Source organism: Geotrypetes seraphini, chromosome 3 (genome assembly GCF_902459505.1).
Source record: "Geotrypetes seraphini chromosome 3, aGeoSer1.1, whole genome shotgun sequence".
Lineage (NCBI taxonomy): Eukaryota > Metazoa > Chordata > Amphibia > Gymnophiona > Dermophiidae > Geotrypetes > Geotrypetes seraphini.
Genome location: NC_047086.1, coordinates 53,893,091 through 53,913,581, shown reverse-complemented (window position 1 = coordinate 53,913,581; position 20,491 = coordinate 53,893,091). Strand labels below are relative to the sequence as shown.

The following is a 20,491-nucleotide window of genomic DNA, read 5'->3' as shown; positions in this document are numbered from 1 at the left end:
CACCCACCAGAACTTCCCAAACCCCAACCTGTGACAACCACCCTCCAGACCCCCAAACCTATAGAACCCACCTGGCACCCCCCCAAACCTATAGACTTCCTATACCCCTAAGCTCTCCTACATCCCATACCTTTCCAGTCTGGCTGGAAGGATGCATACATCCTCTGGCTGGCAGGTCCACCACTCCAAAATAGTGAGCCTTCCCCTTCCTGGTGCATTCTGGGATGCATCAGGGAGGGTCCTAACGCTCTGATTGGCTCTGATGCCTAAGGCCCCTCCCATAGGAGGGGCCTTAGGCACCAGGGCCAATGGGAATGTTTCGCCAGTGGCCCTGTTTCGCTTCCAGCTTTATCAAGGGATGCAACATTAATTCTCCATCAGCAGTCTTCGCCCTAACACAAAATTCTCACAAAGAGGTTGCACCATACGGCCAGTCTACTAAAATTACTCTTCTATACAAGTGCTCATCTACAGCACTGCCAACACTATGAACATAATAAAAATGAAATAATTCATTGTCACCATTAAATTGAAATAGCAATAAAATACAGGAATCCTACAAGGAAACCCAAATTAAACATAAAAACATAAGAATAGCCATACTGGGTCAGACCATTGGTCCATCTGGCCCAGGATCCTGTTTCCAATATTGGACAATCCAAATCACAAGTACCTGGCAGAAAACCTAAGAACATGTGTTTGTTTTCATCTATAGCACCTGCTATGCTGAGCCTCCACCTTTCTTTCTTAGTTCACACAAATGTGTCAAAATATGTGAAACTGAGCCTTGCCGATTTGCAATATATCAATATTTAATAAACTTGAAACAAGTATTATGCTTGACAACTGTATTTACGGTATCAATTCCATGTCTTCTGCCTCAATATGCCTTACATCAAACTTTGTCTTGCTTTTATGTTTCAATGGGGTGGTTTACTTTTATTTATTATAAAGTGCCTTAGTAGGCTGCTTGATCAATCGATCAAGCAATAAAGAGCTCTTTTTCCATGGTAAAGAAGAAATAATGTTTTTCATAATCTCTGTGTATAAATTATAGATAAAGAAACTGATCCAGCAGTTTGTACTTGTCTATCTGTTAGTGACTATGAAGGGCATAATCAGAACTTTAAAATGTCCAAAAACCTGCCTAAGTCGACACTTGGACGTCTTAGCAGGGATATCCAAGTGTCGATAATCAAAACAAACTTTCTGAACGTTCAGCAGCACTTCTAAGCTCCTGTGCATCCAGAGCTCAAAGGGGTGTGTTGAGAGATGTGTTATAGGCAGGAAACAGGTGGGCTTCCACCTGGATGTCCTAAAGTAATAATCAAAGCTTTTCCAGGACATCCTAGACAGAACATACACGTTGGGACTTAAACCAAAATAAAACAGGTCTAAGTGCCCCATAAGTAACTAAACTGACAAGATGACCACTAAATGATTTAAGGCATGACTCTCCCAGTGGTCACGACCCCCCTCCCACCATCCAGATATGGGTGGAAACCCCCCAGCATATTGAAGGCTTGCCCTCAGCTAATCGCGGCAAAGGAATCCCCATCAGCTGAGTCGGTCTTGGGGATTCCTGCCGGCTTTTATACTTTGCAAACTAGCTAAGTAAAGTTTGCTTTTTTAAGATCTAAACTGTCTTTATAAAGGAACCTACAATTTAGCTTTTATCACCAACATTATCTAAGCTCAGAGCAAAATAATGTCACTTACCCAGAGCATTATCCTCTCCTTCTCTCTTCTCTTCTCAAACAGAGAAATATGCCCTCTCCTCTCACTCTTTTTCTGCTTCTATCCATTATGCCTTACATACACTCAAAAACATAATTTTGAACTTGAGAATACTTATACTTTGTAATCATGTCATGAATAGTTGTCTACAGGTTCCTATTTCTTTTATTGACTTTAGATTGTTAGAAGTTTGCATAATTCATGCAAGGGTTAGAAGCTAGTTGCAAGCCAGAAACCACTGCCCCTAGTGGCTCCAGCTTAATCTTCCAACCTCCTCATTAAGGCACCACAGTGCTTTTTACTGTCCAGCACAAGGCAACAGGGAAATGCCTGTCAATAAACCCAAATCTCTGCTTAGAGGGAGTTTTCCAACAGCTAGCTTGGGTTCAGCATTTATCTGCAGCATATTTTGGCCCTAAACTCCCCTGTACTAGATGGAAGTATGATTGCTTCAGGGGAAATATCAGTCTTTTTCATTAGTAGATATGTCAAGCTTCAAGTAATCCATTTAATTTGACAATTTTTTAAAGCTTTGTTGGCATTTTATTTCCAGCGGCCTTTAATGCATGCCAGGACTCCAGTTCTTTCTTCATTAATGAATGTGTTTGCTGTGAAAATGATACAGTTCAATAGCTTTTTGTATAAGTGATCCATGCAGAGTAGTGAGAATATCTTTTTTATTCCATCTAATAAAACACTGGCTTTTCTTTTGGAATAGATAAATAATTTAGCATAAGCTTCCTGTTGTGCCTCTAATTTGAAGGTTAACCCACTGACCATTTCTACATTTGCAGCTCTCTTATTAGATGCCAGGCCCCCGGGGATCTCATTTGCGCCTGTAGATTTTCCTTTGGCATTTCATTTGATCTGCTGTTACAGTTTTCACTTTGCCTCTGGCATAATTCATATAAATTAGAGAAAGGAGAACTACGCTAAATAACGGAAGATGAAAGCTGATTTGGGTGCCATCTACCTGAGATTTAAAAAAAAAAAAAAAATAATCGTAAAACAAGTGCATTAAAAATCCATTGTGTGCTGCTTGTCTTTTACTAATTCCTATTGCATTTAGTATTTCTAAAAGATGTTTTGCATTAAAATAGGGCTTTCACATTTCACAGAATATTTCCTAAGTGCTTTTTCTATAATGGGCTAATTATTACTAGTGCATTCATGTTCCAATACTTTGTCCAAAGCATTGTACAGTGCTTAACATAACAAGGGGCAGAGGGTTTTTTTCTCCCTGAGCTTGATTATACTATTAAAACACACTTGGAATAAAAGAAATGTTTTATTCTGGTCTGAAAAGAATGGATGAAAATTCATCTGCTTAGTACTTGTGAGAAGAATTGAACTATATGAAACTGAGGCATAACCCTAGACTTGTGCACCAACCAAAGATCTTGAATTAGGTTCATTAGCTTCTATTTTTTCCCCCCACATGCTGAAGAAGTGAACTTGATGGAAGAACAATTAATATGATGGATAACAGGAACAGATCAAGAAGTTCAATTGTGCATTTTTGTCCTATATTCGCCTAAAGATGATAATGAGTATAATGCCAGCTTGCAACATTGTTGGTTTGCTGGTTTAATCAAGTATTGACAATGAATGAGACTATTCAAAATGTTAAAACCATGCTTCCATAATTGTGTGACTGTCCTATTTGTTCTGCCAGTATTTGATCATGATGGAGTGTTACACAGGCAATGGTACTTTCTAGGCTGGACTACTGTAATGCCCTGTATTTTAATGTAGCAAAGACAAGATATAGAGCACTGCACGTGGTACAAAATACTGCAGCCAGATTGATTATGGGAGCACCAAAATTTGTCATATTACACCCTACTTACAACAATTGCATTGGTTGCCTGTGAATTTCAGAGTACAATACACTTCTCCCTCCGAATCCGCGGTTTCAGTATCCGCAGATTCAGTTATTTGTGATTTTTTTTTAATCGTTTTAATTTTGGGGGCTATTTTTAAGCCCTATGAGACTCCCCGGAACCTTACCTGGTGGGCTAGAGGGCTTTCGGGGAAGGAACGATCTTCCTACGCTGACGTGAGCTCCCGTAGTTGCCCAGGCCCTAGTGATCACCCCACCCCCCTGATCAGATTGGGCAGGAGGGAGCCCAACCCCTCCTGCCCTGGAGATCCCCCGACTCCCCACCCCCACTAAGATACAGGCAGGAGGAATCCCAGGTCCTCCTACCCCGACGCAGCCACCTCCACAACTGCCCACCATGAACACCCCCCCACCCGCCAAACCGCAAGACCCCCCGCCAACCCTGCGACACACCACCCTCACAAGCCCATCCCAACCCAGCCCATGTGACTAAGGCCCCACACACAGGAGGGGGCCTAAGGCAACTGGGCCAATTCCGGTTGGCCCAGGCACCTAAGGCCTCTCCTGTGGGCGGGGTTTGAGGCACCTGGGCCAATCAGGCCCTAAGGCCCTAAGGCTCCTTCATGCCCAAGTTGAGTCAGGGAGTTCACCGGGCAGGAGGGGTTAGGCTCCCTCCTGCCCATATCGTGTTGGGGGGTCGCAGGGTAGGAGGGGTTGAGCTCCCTCCTGCCCCAGCCGATCGCGGGGCTGCGTCGGGCCAGGAGGGGTTGAGCTCATTTTGCGACACTTTGTGGTATCACTATCGTGACAGGGGAGATGAGCTATCTCTCTTGCCGTGATCATTGTTTGGGTGGGAGGGATTCTGTAACTGGTGGGGGTTTTTTGACAAACACTGGTTACAGAATACATCTTTTAGGCAAAGGACTGGCTCCGCCGAAACAGTGGAAGAGGAAAAAGTGCTCATTGTGGGCACGGGGACAAGGCCATCTACCGCCCCGTTTAGCGGTGAATGGCCTTATCCCCACAGTTAAGGGTGGGAAGGTGTGCGGCCGCCAATCGCATGTGGCCCCCTCCCCCTTACCTTTGCAGTGCGTTAGTAAAGTAACTTGCTCAAAGCCAGCTGAGTCTGCCTGCAGTCACGTGTGTGTAGGCGGAAGCTTCTCCTCTAACGCAACTTCCGGTTGCATCACAGGAGAAGCTTCCGCCCACACACACGTGACTGCAGGCAGGTTCGGCCAGCTTTGAGCAAGTTACTTTACTAATGCGCCGCGAAGGTAATAGGGAGGGAGGGAGATTCTTGGGCCGCGCGAGGGGTGCTGAAGGGCGGTGAGGTGGCGAGAGGGAAGGGTGGTGGTGGGGAGAAGACACTGAAGGGAAAAAATGAGGAAGGCAGAGTGGGCAGAAGACACTGAAGGGAAATGGGGATTGGGGAAGGCAGAGTGGGGAAAAAACGCTGAAGGGAAATGGGGAAAACAGAGTGGGGAGAAGACGCTGAAGGGAAATGGGGAACAGAGAGTGGGGAGTAGACGCTGGAAGGGAAGAAGACAGAGATGCCAGACTATAGGAGGAGCGGAAGGAAGAAGATAGGTGCCAGACCAATTGGGAGAGGAGGGGTGAAAGGAGAGGCACAGTAACAGAGCAAATGGAAGATGCTGAGAAAAGACAGACAGTGGATGGAAGATGAGGAAAGCAGAAACCACACAAAAAAGGTAGAAAAAAAAATTATATTTATTTAGTTCCTTTTTTTTATTTTGCTTTAGGATAAAGTAGTATATTAGTTGTGTTGATAAAAATTTATAAACAAAGCCCTGCCAGCTGAACATCTCTTTCTCTAGCCAGAACTTTGATTTATAAGGAAGGAATAAGCTAAATATTGCAGTACTGAGGCTTGTATTGATGCTGCAGGGATAGTAGTCACATGGACAGGGCGGGGACAATGTCGCGGGGATAGGGACAGAGCAGGGACAGTGGTTGCTGGGATGGGAACAGGGCAGAGATAGTGGTCGTGGGGACGGGGCGGTAACAGTCGCAGGGACAGGGCGTTGACAGAGACAAATTTTTTCCCCTTGTCATTCTCTAATATGGTGATCAATAGGAAGCCAATGGGCTTTAATAAGGAGGGGAGTGACATGGTCGAATTTCTTGGCCTTAAATATGATTTTAACGACAGTATTCTGGACTATCTGTAGACATTAGATCTCTTTTTTTGTAATTCCATGATATAAAGCGTTACCATAGTCCAGGCAAGAGATGACTAGGAAATGAATAAGAATATTTAAAGTAGAATAGTCAAGGAAGTTAGCAAGAAAACGGATCATCCAGAGGCAGTGAAAACATTTTAGAACTACGGTACTTATAGGGTCATGAAAATTAAGGTTTCCATCTAAAGTAATTCCTAAGAGCTTGATTGAGTTGACTGACTGAACCGAGATAGACTTGAATTTAATTGGAGAAAGTAGAAAAGAACCTTTCTTAGTTGTAAAAATCATTGCTTTGGTTTTATTAATGTTAAGTGATAACATGTTAGAATTAAGCCATTCACCTATTTTTCCAGCTTTCGATTAATATTGGAGATGTCTTCAAGGTTATCCAAGTTGATAGGATGAATTAGTTGGATATCATAGGCATAGGAATAGGTGGTAAAGCCAATTGATTGTCCAAGGATAATCAGAGGAGCCAGGAAAATATTAAAGAGAAGGGGAGAGAGAATTAATCCCTGAGGAATACTGAAGTCGTTTGAGTATGATTCAGATAAGGAACCGTTAAATGATACTTTTGAAGAACGATCTTTAAAATATGAGATAAACCAGTTTAGTATTTGGTCTGATATTCTTATTTCCTGTAATCGATGAATGAGTAAATGGTGATCGATTGTATCAAAGGCTGTGGACACATCATTAGAGATGAGAATGACTGAGTTATAAGGGTCCTAGTGATAAGCGATATTAGTAAGAAGACCAATGAGGGAAATTTCGGTAGAATGTTTTCTGAATCCAGTTTGATTTGGATGCAAGGCATTGGTGTTTTCCACAAAATCGGAAATTTGGTTAAAGACCACCTTCTCTGTAAGCTTATCTAGGAAGGGGAGATTGGAGATTGGGCAATAATTTGCATTATCAGCAGCACTAACTTTAAAGTCTTTGATGGTTCGGTGAATGATGGCTTCTTTCCAAGGTTTTGGTATAGAACTTATAAGACTAGTGGCGAAGTATTGTTTGAGAATAAATGGAGGGATGAGATCTGTACTGGTACCTTTTATATTCATCAAATTAATGATTCGCTGAATCTCAGACGAACAGACAATCTTGTATAATGTTGATGTTTTTTTGCAGTAGAAATCTTTTTAGAGTAATAAAAAGATTTAGCTTTGACTATTTTTGATTTATAGTAAAATGCATGTTCCTTATAATTTTTTTAAATCAAGGAGAGATTTACTATGCCTCCATTTCCGCTCCAATGAGCAGAGTTGCTTTTTGATTAGTAGTAGCTCGGAGGAAAACCACAGACTCTTATGGTGACAATGGGAGATAAGCTGGGTTTGAAAAGGAGCACATTTATGAGGAAGAGAGAGTGGGGAAAAGACGCTGAAGGAAAGTGGGTAGGAGAGAGAGGGGAGAAGGGTGCTGAAGGGAAGTGGAGAGAGAGAGGGGGGTGAGAGGAACAGAAGCTGAAGAAAAATGGGGAAGAGAGAGTGGGGAGAAGATGCTGAAGGGAAATCGGGAAGAGAGAGTGGAACAGACACTAAAGGGAACTGTTTTAATATTGTACCTTTTAGAGTCTCTCCCTGCTTGAATTGCCGCCACAAAGCGGCGGCCCGCTGGACTCCTCCCACCTACCAGGTCTGCCCATGCTCCATAAAACTTGGCCATTTGCGGCACGTGCCGAAGGAGCGCGCAAAAGGAGCAGGTACTGCTCCTTAGTGCGCTCCTTTGTGCACAACCTGAGGGCGCTTTTACTTTTATTTTTACTTTCATTTTCTCTTTTATAAAATTCTTAAGCATCAAGCAATTTGCTCTTCAACGTTTTTATTTAAATTACCTATTCTTATTGGTTCTCTTATATCCACTAACTATGACTCTACAAGTTTCATACAAACCATCTCCCTCCTCAAACCAACCTGCAAACATACCTATACATTGGGGTTTTCGCCCCCCTAAGATTAAATGTAATACTCTACGTCAATCGATGTCTACACAAATCGTTTTACAAACTTCTCATCCGTTAATTTCCTATAACCCCCTTCCAATTACATCCTCATTAGTCTCTTCTGTCACTAATACTCAAAAACAAACACATTTAAAATTAGGACTCATCAACGCAAGATCGATTAAAGGAAAATATCACTTAATTAAAGAATTGATCATTTCACAAAGTTTTCATATTCTTTGCCTAACAGAATCTTGGCTGACTGAAGGCGAAGAAGCCTATCTTTCCTACTGCTGTCCTCCAAATTACTCTTTTGTATTCAACCACCGTCATAAACAAAAAGGAGGTGGATTAGCTATCATTTATTCCAACAACATTATTAAATCCATCGACCATTCTATAGGAAAGGTAGCAATTGAATTTCTTCAAATTAAACTTACTATGAACCCAAAAATAGATATCCTTCTACTTTACATCCCTCCTCCTATAACTCAGACTTGTCTATCTCTTTTACAAAATTTGATCTTCGACTTCTATTCCTCATCAGAACATCCTTTAATCCTAGGAGACTTCAATATACATTTTGACGAACTTTCAAACCCTACAACAAGTGAATTCATTACTTACATTCACGCTCTGAATTTACAATCTTCAATTTTAGATGCGACACATTTGGCAGGACACATTCTGGATACCATCTTAATCCCAAATTCTGATCGCTTTATGTACTCTAATCTTCAAAACATATCAGTACCCTGGTCAGATCATCACCTCATTACGTTTAGTTTACTCGTTAATAATAAATAAACATTTATATCTTCACCTAAAACGATCACTTATCGGGACTACACTAATTTAGAGTCATCTTCCATTTCTTCTTTCCTTAATGCTAACTGTTCAATATCTGAAACCGACTCCCTAGAAGATCAACTCACAGAATTCAGCTATTCAGCTACTACTGGACAGAGAAGCTCCGTTTATTAGTAAAACCATTTCCCCTCGAAAAACCCATAATCCATGGTATTCTTACGAGCTTTCTTTAATTAAAAGACAACTAGGTCCCTGGAGAGGAAATGGCGCAAAAATAAATCAGCTGAAAATTTGAAATTTTTTAAAGAAAAATCATTTTTTTACAAATTAAAAATTAATGACGCAAAACGATCTTATTATTCCAATAAAATTATTAAAGCTAAAAACCCCTCCATACTTTACTCTATCATAAAATCCATCACTCCCAACCAACAAAAAGAAGTCGACCAAACGAATTTAACAGCACAAGACTTGGCTAACTCTTTCTGTGACAAAATCAAAAACATCCGTAAAATTTTTGAGTCTTCCTCAACTATAGATTCAACAGACAATACAAATGATTATGAACTTCCTTGTGCCAAATGTTCCACTTTTAACTTTCCTTCTTTATCAGAAATCGAATGCATCATTCAAAAAGTTAATTTAAAAGGCTCTTCTTCAGAGATCATATCACCTCTAATACTAAAAAAATACTTTTCTTGTTTCGGCCCACTTATATATTCTTTAGTATTAAAAAGCCTCAATACCGGCATTTTTCCTATCACATGGAAAACCGCAATTATCTATCCTTTAATAAAGGACCGTAAAATAAGTTTTGAGGACCCCACGAATTACTGTCCCATTGCCAATATCCCTTTTTTGGCAAAAATAACTGAAAGAGTAGTATTCAATCAATTGTCTGACTTTGTAGAATCCACTAACGTATTACACCCCAATCAAACCGGTTTTAGGAAAAATCATAATACTGAATACTCATTAATTGGTCTAACAACTAATATTAATTACTATCTAGATCATCACAACTCCGTCATACTCTTTTCTCTCAACCTCTCAGCTGCATTTGACACCATTGATCATTCTCTACTCCTAGACAGATTAAAAACTATAGGGGTATGTGATCTAACTTTAGAGTGGTTTACTTCTTTTCTATCTAACCGCTCAATAATTCTTTTCTATCTAACCACTTCAATAATTCAGTTTCTAACTCTTTTTCACACGATTATGGTATTCCTCAGGGATCTATTTTGTCACCTTTACTTTTTAATATCTTTCTTGCTCCTTTACTAAGTTTAGCTCAGTCTATAGGCTTTACCACTTATGCTTACGCCGATGGCATTCAACTGATTCACCCCTTTAACCCTGAAAATTCAATTGAAATACATTTAATTAATCAAAAACTTGAAAAAATCAAAACTTGGCTCATACATAACAGATTAGCATTAAACGTAACCAAGACTAAAGCATTACTCTTTCCAACTAAACAGGGATTAATACCAACGACCCCATTTTCAATTGACAATATACCCATTAACCTAGTATCATCATTAAAAATACTTGGGGTTATTATCGACGAAAATCTTTCTTACCACGATCATATCAGTAATATTGTCAAAAGTTGTTTTTATCATTTGCGTATGATTCGTTCTGTGTCGAAGTTTCTAGAATCTAAATCCTTAAATATTTTAATACACTCGCTTGTGATCGCCAAGCTCGATTATTGTAACTCACTATTGCTAAATATTACTCAAAAGGAAAAGAACGCTTACAAATAATACAAAACACTGCAGTCAAAATTATTCATAATGGAAAAAAATTTGATCATGTTACTCCCTTCCTAATTGATTCACATTGGCTCCCCATTAACCAACGAATAATCTATAAAATTTTGCTTTCAGTATTCAAAACACTATCCACCAACGAACCTCAATTTATAGATCGGCTACTCATTCCTTACAACACGACACGTTCTCTCCGTTCCGCATCTCAGGGACTGTTAATGATTCCTTCTCTGAAAATTATTGGAACCAGACGTCACGACATATATTCTGTAATGGCCCCTCAAACCTGGAACGCCTTGCCCTTACATATAAGAGAAGTTAAAGATCTTAACAAATTCAAAAATATTTTAAAAACATTTTTATTCAGAGATGCTTTTAATGTTTAAAATAATTCATCTTATTTAATATTTAAAGTTTAAATAATTCATTAGTATCAATTCCAATCCCTTTCCTCATGTTTTTTCCCTATTTGTTTTTCTTTTCCTTATAATTAAGATAAATATTAACATTGTAACTATTCTTTCTTTTACTTTCCATTCCCTTATGTATCATGTTTGTTTGTTTTGTCTGTTTGTTTTTAACCCACTTCATTGATGTACAATGGATTCTTGATCTATCTTATATTTTAATGTTACTCGCTTAGTATATAATAAGCGATTTATCAAATTTTAATAAACTTGAAACTTGAACTTGGATGGAAGGAGAGAGATAAAGAAAAAAAGGCACATGCTGGATTGGGGAGACAGATAACAGATCTGAGGGAATAAAGAGGAGAAAGATGCTAAAAACCACCTGAGGAAAAGATGGAAGGGAAGAAGACAGAGATGCCAGACTATGGGGAGAGCGAAGGGAAGAAGATGGGCGCCAGACCAATGGGGGTGGGTGGTGGTGGAGGAAGAGATGGAAGGGAGAGGCACAGTAACAGAGCATATGGAAGAGACAGAGAAGAGGCAGACAGTAGATGGAAGGAATTGAATGAGGAGAAGATGAGGAAAACAGAAACCAGACAACAAAGACAGAAAATTTATATTTCTTAACTTTTTTTTCCTTTAGGATAAAGTAGTATATTAGTTGTGTTTTACATGTGCAGGGGTTAAGTTGTGGAATAGACTGGTTGGTCAAATTCAAAATGTAGAGATAAGAGGTCATTTAGGAAAATGCTGAAAACACTGCTATTTGTAGATGCATTTCTTTGAGAAATGGATTTTATGTAAGGATTGAATCTGTTTATTTTGTTCTTATCTTGTTCTGAATTTTATAATATTTTATGTATGCAACTATTTGTAAACAGTTTTAGAATAAAACGGTATAGAGATTTAAAAAAAAAAAAAAATCATAAACAAAGCCCTGTCAGCTGAAGATCTCTTTCTCTAGTTTGGCAGCCAGAACTTTGATTCATAAAATGATAATTGTACAGAATATTGTTTCTTTTTATACTTTAATAAAATAAGTTCAGTATAAAAATATTTGAGGCTTGTGTGGATGGTATCAGATGGTTTGCGGGGACGGGGCAGGGATGGGGACTTAGCTCACGGGGACATGACAGGGACAAGCTTGCGGAGACAGGGCAGAGATAAATATTTTCCCCGTGTCATTCTCTACTCTGAACTACTAGCCATTCTCTGCGAGTAGTGCATTTATTTTAATGTTCTTAACCTATTGGAAATGAGGTTTAGTATGCAATCTTTATATTTTTTTCATATGCTTTGCTTCAGTAATGCATTAATAAATATCTTTTGCTATTAGTAGTAAAGAGGAGTCCTCTTTAGGCTAAAAAATAGAAGGTGACGTATACAATCTATATTTTTTTCATGTGCTTTGTTTAAGTGATATATTATTAAACATGTTTTGAGCTTAATATCAACCTGGAGTCCTCTAAAACCCAAAACTAAAAGTCCCGTTCACCTATAAATGGATGCCTATCGGCTGCCTAAGTGACACCTAAGTCACATCCACCTAACTCGTGTCTACCTAATGCCCAGCTCACGCTTAAAAGTAGCCCTGGTAGGTAGCCTACATTGTAGGCGTTAGGTAGACGCGTTCGGGCGCTGAGCAGAATACAATACTGTAAATCAGGGATCTCAAAGTCCCTCCTAGAGGGCCGCAATCCATTCAGGTTTTCAGGATTTCCCCAATGAATATGCAATGAAAGCAGTGCATGCACATAGATCTCATGCATATTCATTGGGGAAATCCTGAAAACCCGACTGGATTGCAGCCCTCAAGGAGGGACTTTGAGACCCCTTCTGTAAATGGATGTCCAAATTGAAGCCTATTCTACGCCCATGCCTATTTTTAGGCACAGTTTATTCCAATGGACGTCCACAAAATTGTGGACCTCTATTTGTAGAATCATGTCCAACCTTTAGATGTCTAAGTTCCAATTAATGCTTGTTAAAGTCCTTAATTGAGCTTATTATCCACTTTATTTGGACACCTAAAGTGGTAGACGTCCACAATTTGGATGCCTAAAGTTAGACGTCCTTTACAGAATCTAGGCGTTTGTGTTCTTCCTGTTCATAATAATCATCATCATTATCATAACTACAATTTATATAGCAGGGGTGTCCAACCTTTTGGGTTCCCTGGGTCGCAATGTACGAAAAATTTTTTCTGGGGCCACACAAACGCTGCAGCAAGATAGAGGAGGGAGCCGGCAAGACAGTAAACACCCGGGGGCAGCAGAGGAAAACACTGCATCGCCCTCAACCAGGGCCACACAAAATACTTCACTGGGCTGCATGCAGCCCTTGGGCCGCAGGTAGGACATCCCAGTTATATAGAATCATTCCTGCAAGTAGAATCCCAACAGATCATAGTTAATCCATTACAAACCACATCCCCCCCCTATTTTACTAAGCCGTGATAGAGGTTTTTACCATATCCCGGAGTGCTAAATGCTCCGATGCAGATTTGATGCTCTTAGAATTCCTATGAGTGTCGGAGCATTTAGCGCCCCAGGTCATGGGAAAAACCTCTATCACAGCTTAGTAAAAGATGGCCTAAGTGAACCTGTCTATTCATATGACTTAAGAATTATTCTATTTTAATTGAATTGAACACAATATTTATATTCCAATTAGCCAGATATAGCAGTCCATGATTATAAAAATTTAAAAAACAACAAAAAACAAAGAAAATATCTTAAAAATAACAATCACAAAATAACAATAATAACCCTTTCCTCATCTCCTCTGATCTACTTTAAATCAACATAAAATTATTCTTCCTGAACCTTATGGAAATAATAAAAGAATACAAATATTGGCAGCATCAAAATGGGGGCAGATATTATTATTTGGGGCTTTTCAAGAAAAATAATATCCGCCTGCTGTTCTTTTCCTTTTATGTTCTAATGTACCTCCATTTACTCAACTTTACTAATACTTATTTTCCATGTCCACCATCGAGAAGCTGGCACACCAATCAGGCACCAAAATAAGCTGATTTTCTAAATAATGTCTACACGCTTGTTTATAAAGTGCAGGTAAAAATCTGAAAAAGACAAAAAGACAACTCTCCACCTTTTAACTCATACTTAATTATCCCCCCTTTTACAAAACCATAGTGCATTTTTTAGCACTGGCCATTGTAGTAGCAACTCTGACACTTGTAGAATTCCTATGAGCATCAGAGCTGTTACTGCCGTGGCTGGCACTAAAAACTGCGCTACAGTTTTGTAAAAGTGGACATGGAAAATAAGTATTAGTAAAGTTGAGTAAATGGAGGTACATTAGAACATAAAAGGAAAAGAACAGCAGGCGGATATTATTTTTCTTGAAAAGCCCCAAATAATAATATCTGCCCCCATTTTGATGCTGCCAATATTTGTATTCTTTTATTATTTCCATAAGGTTCAGGAAGAATAATTTTATGTTGATTTAAAGTAGATCAGAGGAGATGAGGAAAGGGTTATTATTGTTATTTTGTGATTGTTATTTTTAAGATATTTTCTTTGTTTTTTGTTGTTTTTTAAATTTTTATAATCATGGACTGCTATATCTGGCTAATTGGAATATAAATATTGTGTTCAATTCAATTAAAATAGAATAATTCTTAAGATACATCAGAACATAAGAATTGCCATACTGGGGACAGACCAAAGGTCCATCAAGCCCAATATCATGTTTCCAATATCTACCCTTTCCACTCTACTCAGTATTTTATAGACCTCTGTCATATCATCTCTGAGCCATCTCTTCTCAAAGCTAAAGAGCCCTAGCCACTTTAGCCTTTCCTCATAGGGAAGTCGTCCCATCCCTTTAATAATTTTTGTCACCCTTCTCTGTGCCTTTTCTATGATTGCAGAAATTCCCTAGTGATCAAGGCATGTATTTATTCACGGAGATCCTTCTGTTTTTGAGGTCATTCCTAAATATATCACACTGAGTCTCTATAATAATACATCCAATCCTGGAATTATTTACAGTACTCCCCCGAAATTCACAGGGGTTCTGTTCCAGGAACCCCTGCGAATTTTGAGAAATCGTGAATACAGTTTTTTACCTGTCAAAAGGCAGGAGAGGCAGGAGATGGCAGCTGGGGCGCTGGGGGGTGAAGAAAATCACTCGCAGTATGCTCCAACCACCTCTTCCTGTTACTAAAGTCAGGCTACACCAATCAGAAGCTGCTTTGACACACCAGATAGCGTGTCAAAGCAGCTCCTGATTGGTGTAACCATGACTTTAGTGCAAGAAAGTGGCGGTCAGAAAATACCGTGAATTACTGAGTCCACGATTCATGAACCACGAATTCGCAGAGGTTTACTCGTATATCAAAAAAGAAAACAGATCTGTGCCCAGTCTACTATGAATAGGTGGGTTCTCATTTTAGGCTTTAAGCTATAAATAGCAATAACACATGCCAGTGCAAAAGCAATCAGAATAGATGTTTACCAGAAAAACATCACTTTCCCAAGCATTCTGTTACCCCCCTTCTCGAGTTTGTCTCCTATCCTACTCTTAGTGTTTATTGGTGACAATTCTATAAGTGCCTCTTATTAGGTGCCCTGATGCTATTTGGGAAGTGCCTGTTCTATAACAGCATTTGGGTATCCAGATTCCATTATAGAAATCTTGAATAAACTGGTATCAGCATGCCTTATATTCAGATTCCCACAGTTACACCAGCTATAGAGCTGGCATAACTAATCACACCTAAATATGGCAAATGTGAATGTAACTTATAGTATTCTGTATGTTCCACTTGTAGTTGGAAAATACACCTATGCCCCTCCCATGCTTTGCAAATATGTATGCCACCCTTGCATTTGCAGCACACCATAGCTCTTATGTGTACCATGATAGAATACTGCTTTGAGCCCATTCATGCATACTTTCATGTTACTTTTGGCCCACTTAATGCACACAAAGGGGTGTCTAATTGAAGGTGCCTAGTCATAGAATTGCCCTTTACACCTTTTCTCTGCTGATACCTCCTAAGTAACACAAACGCCTATTTAGCTACACAAAAAAGTACCTAGCAATAGTTCCTATGGAAGAAAGGCACTCATAAAGATGCTCTGGTGTCCCTCTCCCCCTTTTCAAGGAACCTCTAACTCGAACATAAAGCCAAAAATGAACATTTTATAAATACCTAAGAATATAAGCCTGAATTAGGATGATAAAATACAAGTCCCCAAAGGCAAATATAAGTAGATATTGCTTATTGCTAATTTATTCTGTCAATAAAATGTATCACTGTTAATTAAGGCCTTCCCGGCAGAGGTAGTAACAAACAAAAGTGTGGCGAAACTCTAGTGCTTGTAAATATGCATATAGGGTAATGGGAAGGGGAAAGAATTAAGGACAAGAGTCCAGTTAGAAATAGGAACACACCAGGGAGATTTAGCCAAGGATTTTTCATGTACTGATAGTTCCTATCATATTGTACCAAAGAAGGGTCAACTTGGGCAGAAGGCAGGCTCCATTAAACTAGAAATGCGGATACAGGGGAGAAAAGGAAGGGAGGAATGTAGACATGCAGCTTGCATAAACTCTCAGGAGTGAAAGCCAGGCTTGTTACTGAAGGAAGCAACACTATAAAAGGGCTAAGAAATGGTCAGGAAGGGCAGGGGATAGATAGATGGCCAAAGCTACACAGAAAATACTGTACAAATCAAGAGAGAAATTAGAAGCAGGACAGAGAGCAGGAGCTGGCCATGGAGCTGACTGCAGCTCTGCTTCGCAGCCGGTGGGAGGAGGTACTGGTTTGGTTACTACTACCTCGTGGAACAGTTCAAGTGGGGGGGGGGAGCAGAAAAGGGAGAGGGGAGGAGTGGTACAGTTGGTGGTGTGTCTAAAGTGTTGATTCTGCCTCTGTCACACTGCCTATGAGATGGGGCACTGGCACGATTACTACCTTCTGGAAGAGCTGTGTGGATTACAGGAGGGACGGGGGCGGAGGAGGGGGTGCTATCCATGGTGCTGATCCTTGTCATTCGTACGTTGCTAACTAATAGAGATTCTCCAGGTTATATAGGCTGGGGGGTAAGAGCTGTCCTCGGTGCTGATCCTGCGTCTTCCTGTACCTCGCTGTAGACAGGAAGAGCTATTGGCACTGAGGGCTACAGGCAGGGGGTGGTGGGGCTGTTACTGATTCTACCTCTGCACGTGGCATAAGGCACTGGGCATGGTTACTACCTCGTGGAAGAGCTCCAGACTGTAGGTGTTGTCGTCATCGGCAAAGAAGAGCACCCCGGCGGGCGGGGGCCGGGACCTCTGATGATACTGCTGCCGTAGCCACGCCAGGCCGACGTTGCGCTGCTCTGTGGCGCGCGGCAAGCCGGCGCGCTTGTAGCGGCGGGGCGTGGCCACGTGCAAGTGCGTGCAGGGCAGGCCCACGCGCGCCACAAAGCGGCTCACCAGCTCGGTGCGCCGCGCCGAGTCCTCCACCAGCACCCAGTGCAAGCGCGCCACCTGGCGGAAGGTGTTGGCGAGCCGCGTGAGCTCGGCCTTCTGCACCGGCCGGCTGTAGGTGGGCGTGATGGCGTAGATGAGGGGCACGCTCTCGTTCGCCAGGCCCACAGCTTTGGAATTTCCCGGGGCGGCGGGCGGGGAGGAGCCGCCGCCGCTGCCTCCGCCAGCCGGATGCCTGGGCGGCCGGGCCGCGCGCTCCAGTCTGCGGCTCAAGGCTGGCGGGTGCTGGTGGGGGCGCTGGGGAGAAGCGGGGCTCCAACTGGAGGAAGACCAGCTCCTGGTGTCAACGTCTATCATGATGATCACAATCAGAACCCAGGGCAGGATGATGAAGAAGCGGCTGTAAAAAAGAGTCTTCATCTCCTTCCCAAGGAGAGCGAAGGAGGCAAAGTGGCGCCACCAAAGAAAACGAAACACAATCCGTAGGAACAAGAGAATTTCCCGATAGGATCCTCAGGGCTGCCATGCCCTAGCTCCCTTGCCCATGCTGGGGGGGGGGGGGGGGTCGGTATCACTTTTCGCCGTATCTCCTAAGAAGTCGGCATGAATGGTAGAAAAGCAATGGCAAATGTTGGTGCACAAAGTACAGAAGACGTGAAAAATCCTGTGGCTGCTTCACTTCTGGCCGGCCAAGTGAATTCTCTCTCTCGTTATTTTCCCTCGCACTTGGCATCGGAAGAGTCCTTTGAAAATGAAGAACTATCGCTATAACCCATTCGTTAGGTCCGATTTCCAATCGATGGGAACTAGAAGAGAAGAAGAAGAAAAAAATACATCCACAACTGCCTTCAATTCGGTCAACTACAAAGGAGCTTCTATCTCCGATTCAGATCACAACAAATATCTTGAGCTCCCACAGCTTCCACTCATCACATATCCAAGTCAGAGCATTTCTAGCAGGAGGGGGGCTAGAGGAATGCCAAGTGATTAGCTTCAGACCTATCCGTCTTCACAATGTAACGCTGTTTGGCAGAGACATGTCCGGAGCAGACGGAGTCCCCGAGCTTCTTTCACCGAAATGTGAAATCTAGTGCAGAGCTGAGCGAAAGAGGGACCTACAGTTGTGGGGGTGGGGGGGGGGGGTGAGAAAGTGAGACGGGTGGATTTCTTTCTCTCCCTCCTGGCTGGTTCTGATGCCTGAAAACAGCGATGGGACTTTGGTATCGGAGATGATACCACTTTCTTGCTTCGGATTGACGTGTCTCTGGGTCTATAGCTTAGAGTCGGGGAAAATGTTGGTTGGTGGCAGAGACTGGGAAAAGAGGGAACGCTAACGGGAGAGAAATAAAGACTGCTGGATCGGGATGGAGAGGTGGTTATCTCTTTCTCTGCCGTTGCTCCCCCTACACACAGCCCCCACCCTCTCTCTCTCTTGCAACACTGCAGGGTCTTTGCACACCATTCAAGAGATCTGAAGAAAGAATCGAGACGATGTGATTGGAGGTAGACAGAAAGTATTCATAGGGATAAAAGGAGTGCTTTGCCCGCGCGCGTAGCTTTTGTACAATCAGCATGGCAGCATGACTATAGAACATTTCAGTGCTTTAGTATACCATGGGCAGTGCTGAAACGTCAACACAAGGTTTCAGAAATCAATATAGCAATGTGAAACTTGAGCATTTTCACACCAGCTTTTGGTGTCTAATAAGGGAAGGAAGCCAGGCATTGCCCAGTAAGATCAAAGCCACATATGACAAAGCGCCTATATATTCTCTCTCCTTCAGGCTTAACTTTTATTTCTCTTGTCATTCAATGTACCTTAAAAAAAAAAAAAAGTACAACTAAGAACTTGTAGCTCTATGAATAGTGTCTTATCTAGACCATCGTTAATATGAAAGCTAAGCCCAGTTCTATTATGTCTTGTATTGCAATGCCATGCTGTGGCCAAGGAGTGAGAGATCATAATTCATGGTTGCTGTTCTCCTGAAACATCGTTGTATTGCATCGTAGAATATACTTTTCACTCCATTTAAACAAAGTTCTTAAACTGTTAATGAGTAAAAAAAAAAGCAAAAATACACTGAGAGAGAACACTCTATATGTGTTTCATTTAAACAGTGATATATGATAAATACCGAAGAGGACCTACTGTAATTCATATTTTGTCTTCTATATTTCATAATCTTGTCCACTAGGAGATCATTCAATATTCAGTGCTTGTGTATTATCTCGTATGAACTCCCCAAAACACAAGTCTAACTTTAAGGCTCACGAATAATTTTTGAGATTTTTAGAAATAATATGTCCCCTCCTATACTTAAAAAAAAAAAAATTATTTATTTATTTTTGATATCAAATACAAAGTGCAAACACATGAACATTCAAGTAACGTACCATATTGCACTCTATTCCAACAATAAAATATAAAACTGTTTTATCCCTCCTTCCCACCCTAACCCACCCCCTTCCACCTGGATATGTATAATGTTCATTCATGAAACAAAGGGAAATAATAGTAGTAATAATAATGATAATAGTTCATATTCATATCTTACAATATTTTGCTAACGGGCCTCAAATTTCCTTAAATTTACTATGATGTCCCAACTGTAAAGAATTAATATTTTCAAATTTATAAATCTGGCATAGGGATTCCCACCAGAAACTATAATTTAAGTTATCCCAACTTTTCCGGTTTTTCATTATCAATTGCATGGCTACTCCTGTCATAATGCGGAGCAATTTGTTTTGATTTGCATTAATTGTTTTTTTGGGTAATAAAATTGTTCCAAATAATACTATATCATATGATAATGCTAGTGGAATGTCCAATAGTGTGATGATTTGACCCCCAAATGGATTTCCAGAATCTGAGTATCAAGGGACAATGATAGAGCAAATGATCCAATGACCCTACATCAAGATGACAGTGCCAGCATCTATTAGATTTAGAACTGTCTAACCTTTGTAACCTAACAGGGGTCCAAAAAGATCTATGCAACAAGAAAAGCCAGGTCTGTCTCATAGATGCTGAAGCTGTGCATCTCATTCTGTCCCCTCTTTTACTAATGGGTAGCGTGGGTTTTAGCATCGGCAGCGGCGGTAACTGCTCCGACGCGCATAGAATTCTTATGAGCATCGGAGCAGCTACCGCCGCTGCCGGCGCTAAAACCTGCGCTACGCGATTGTAAAGGAAGGGGATGATGTGCTCAGACCCATTACCATATATGCCACAGGAAAGGCAAGGGTTACCACGGAACCACCTTAGCCATATCCATGTCCCTGAACTGCTCAAACTATGTCACAAATTCATTTAGTTC

General features: G+C 41.0%; 1 protein-coding gene across 1 annotated transcript in view; it reads right to left on the bottom strand.

Annotated features, from left to right (window-relative positions):
* The window catches only part of B3GAT2 (beta-1,3-glucuronyltransferase 2), a 171,349-nt gene extending 153,640 nt beyond the window's left edge, over positions 1-17,709 (bottom strand). The window contains exon 1 of the mRNA XM_033937094.1: positions 16,956-17,709. Coding sequence (XP_033792985.1) covers positions 16,956-17,591 — 636 coding nt within the window. The 5' untranslated portion in view covers positions 17,592-17,709. The remainder of the gene's footprint in view (positions 1-16,955) is intronic.
* Between the last annotated feature and the right edge of the window lie 2,782 nt (positions 17,710-20,491).